Below are 589 nucleotides of genomic sequence, written 5' to 3'. Positions count from 1 at the left end.
CCTGGCCCCGGCCATACCTGAGTGGGGTTGCTCATTTCGGGGCAACTGTCACAGGCGTCCCCGACGCCATCCTCATCCCGGTCCGTCTGCAGAGGGTTGGGCACCTTGGGGCAGTTATCCAGCATGTTGGGGATCCCTGCAAGGACAGCACTGGGTGGATGCTGTCCCTCCCCAGCTTGGCGTGACAGCACCCCTGCTCCGTGAGCAGCCCCAGCCCGGTGCAGGCAGGCCAGCCCCGAGAGCCACTCACCGTCCCCATCAATGTCATTATCGCAAGCGTCCCCCTCGCCGTTGCTGTCCGTGTCCCGCTGGTCGTTATTCGGCACGTTGGGGCAGTTGTCACAGGCGTCCCCAAAGGAGTCAGTGTCCGAGTTCTGCTGGTCTTTGTTGGGGAAGAGCCGGCAGTTGTCCTGTGGGGAAGAGGACAGGGATGTCCCTGCTGCAGCACCTGGCAGACAAGAAGCCGCAGTCCTGCAGGGGTCGGGGGGGGGATGTCTCCTCCAGGAAGACCATCCCAGAGCCACAAGCCCTGGCCTGCTGATCTTGAGGGCATCAGCATCAAGGGACAAGCCCTCTGCCCAGCATGGTC

The 589-nt window shown here is 63.5% G+C and overlaps 1 protein-coding gene across 1 annotated transcript in view; it reads right to left on the bottom strand.

The window, feature by feature from the left end:
• Positions 1–589, bottom strand: part of LOC104516102 (thrombospondin-3-like) — a gene marked incomplete at its 3' end in the record, with an annotated part of 4,029 nt that overhangs the window by 931 nt on the left and 2,509 nt on the right. Inside the window, exons 9-10 of the mRNA XM_010160316.1 lie at positions 251–574; positions 18–136 (exon numbers count right to left, since the gene is read on the bottom strand). Coding sequence (XP_010158618.1) covers positions 18–136; positions 251–574 — 443 coding nt within the window. The remainder of the gene's footprint in view (positions 1–17; positions 137–250; positions 575–589) is intronic.

This window comes from Eurypyga helias, unplaced genomic scaffold (assembly GCF_000690775.1).
Source record: "Eurypyga helias isolate BGI_N326 unplaced genomic scaffold, ASM69077v1 scaffold21221, whole genome shotgun sequence".
NCBI classification, from domain to species: domain Eukaryota; kingdom Metazoa; phylum Chordata; class Aves; order Eurypygiformes; family Eurypygidae; genus Eurypyga; species Eurypyga helias.
Note: the sequence above shows the minus strand (reverse complement) of the source record. Positions and strands in the feature narration are given on the sequence as shown.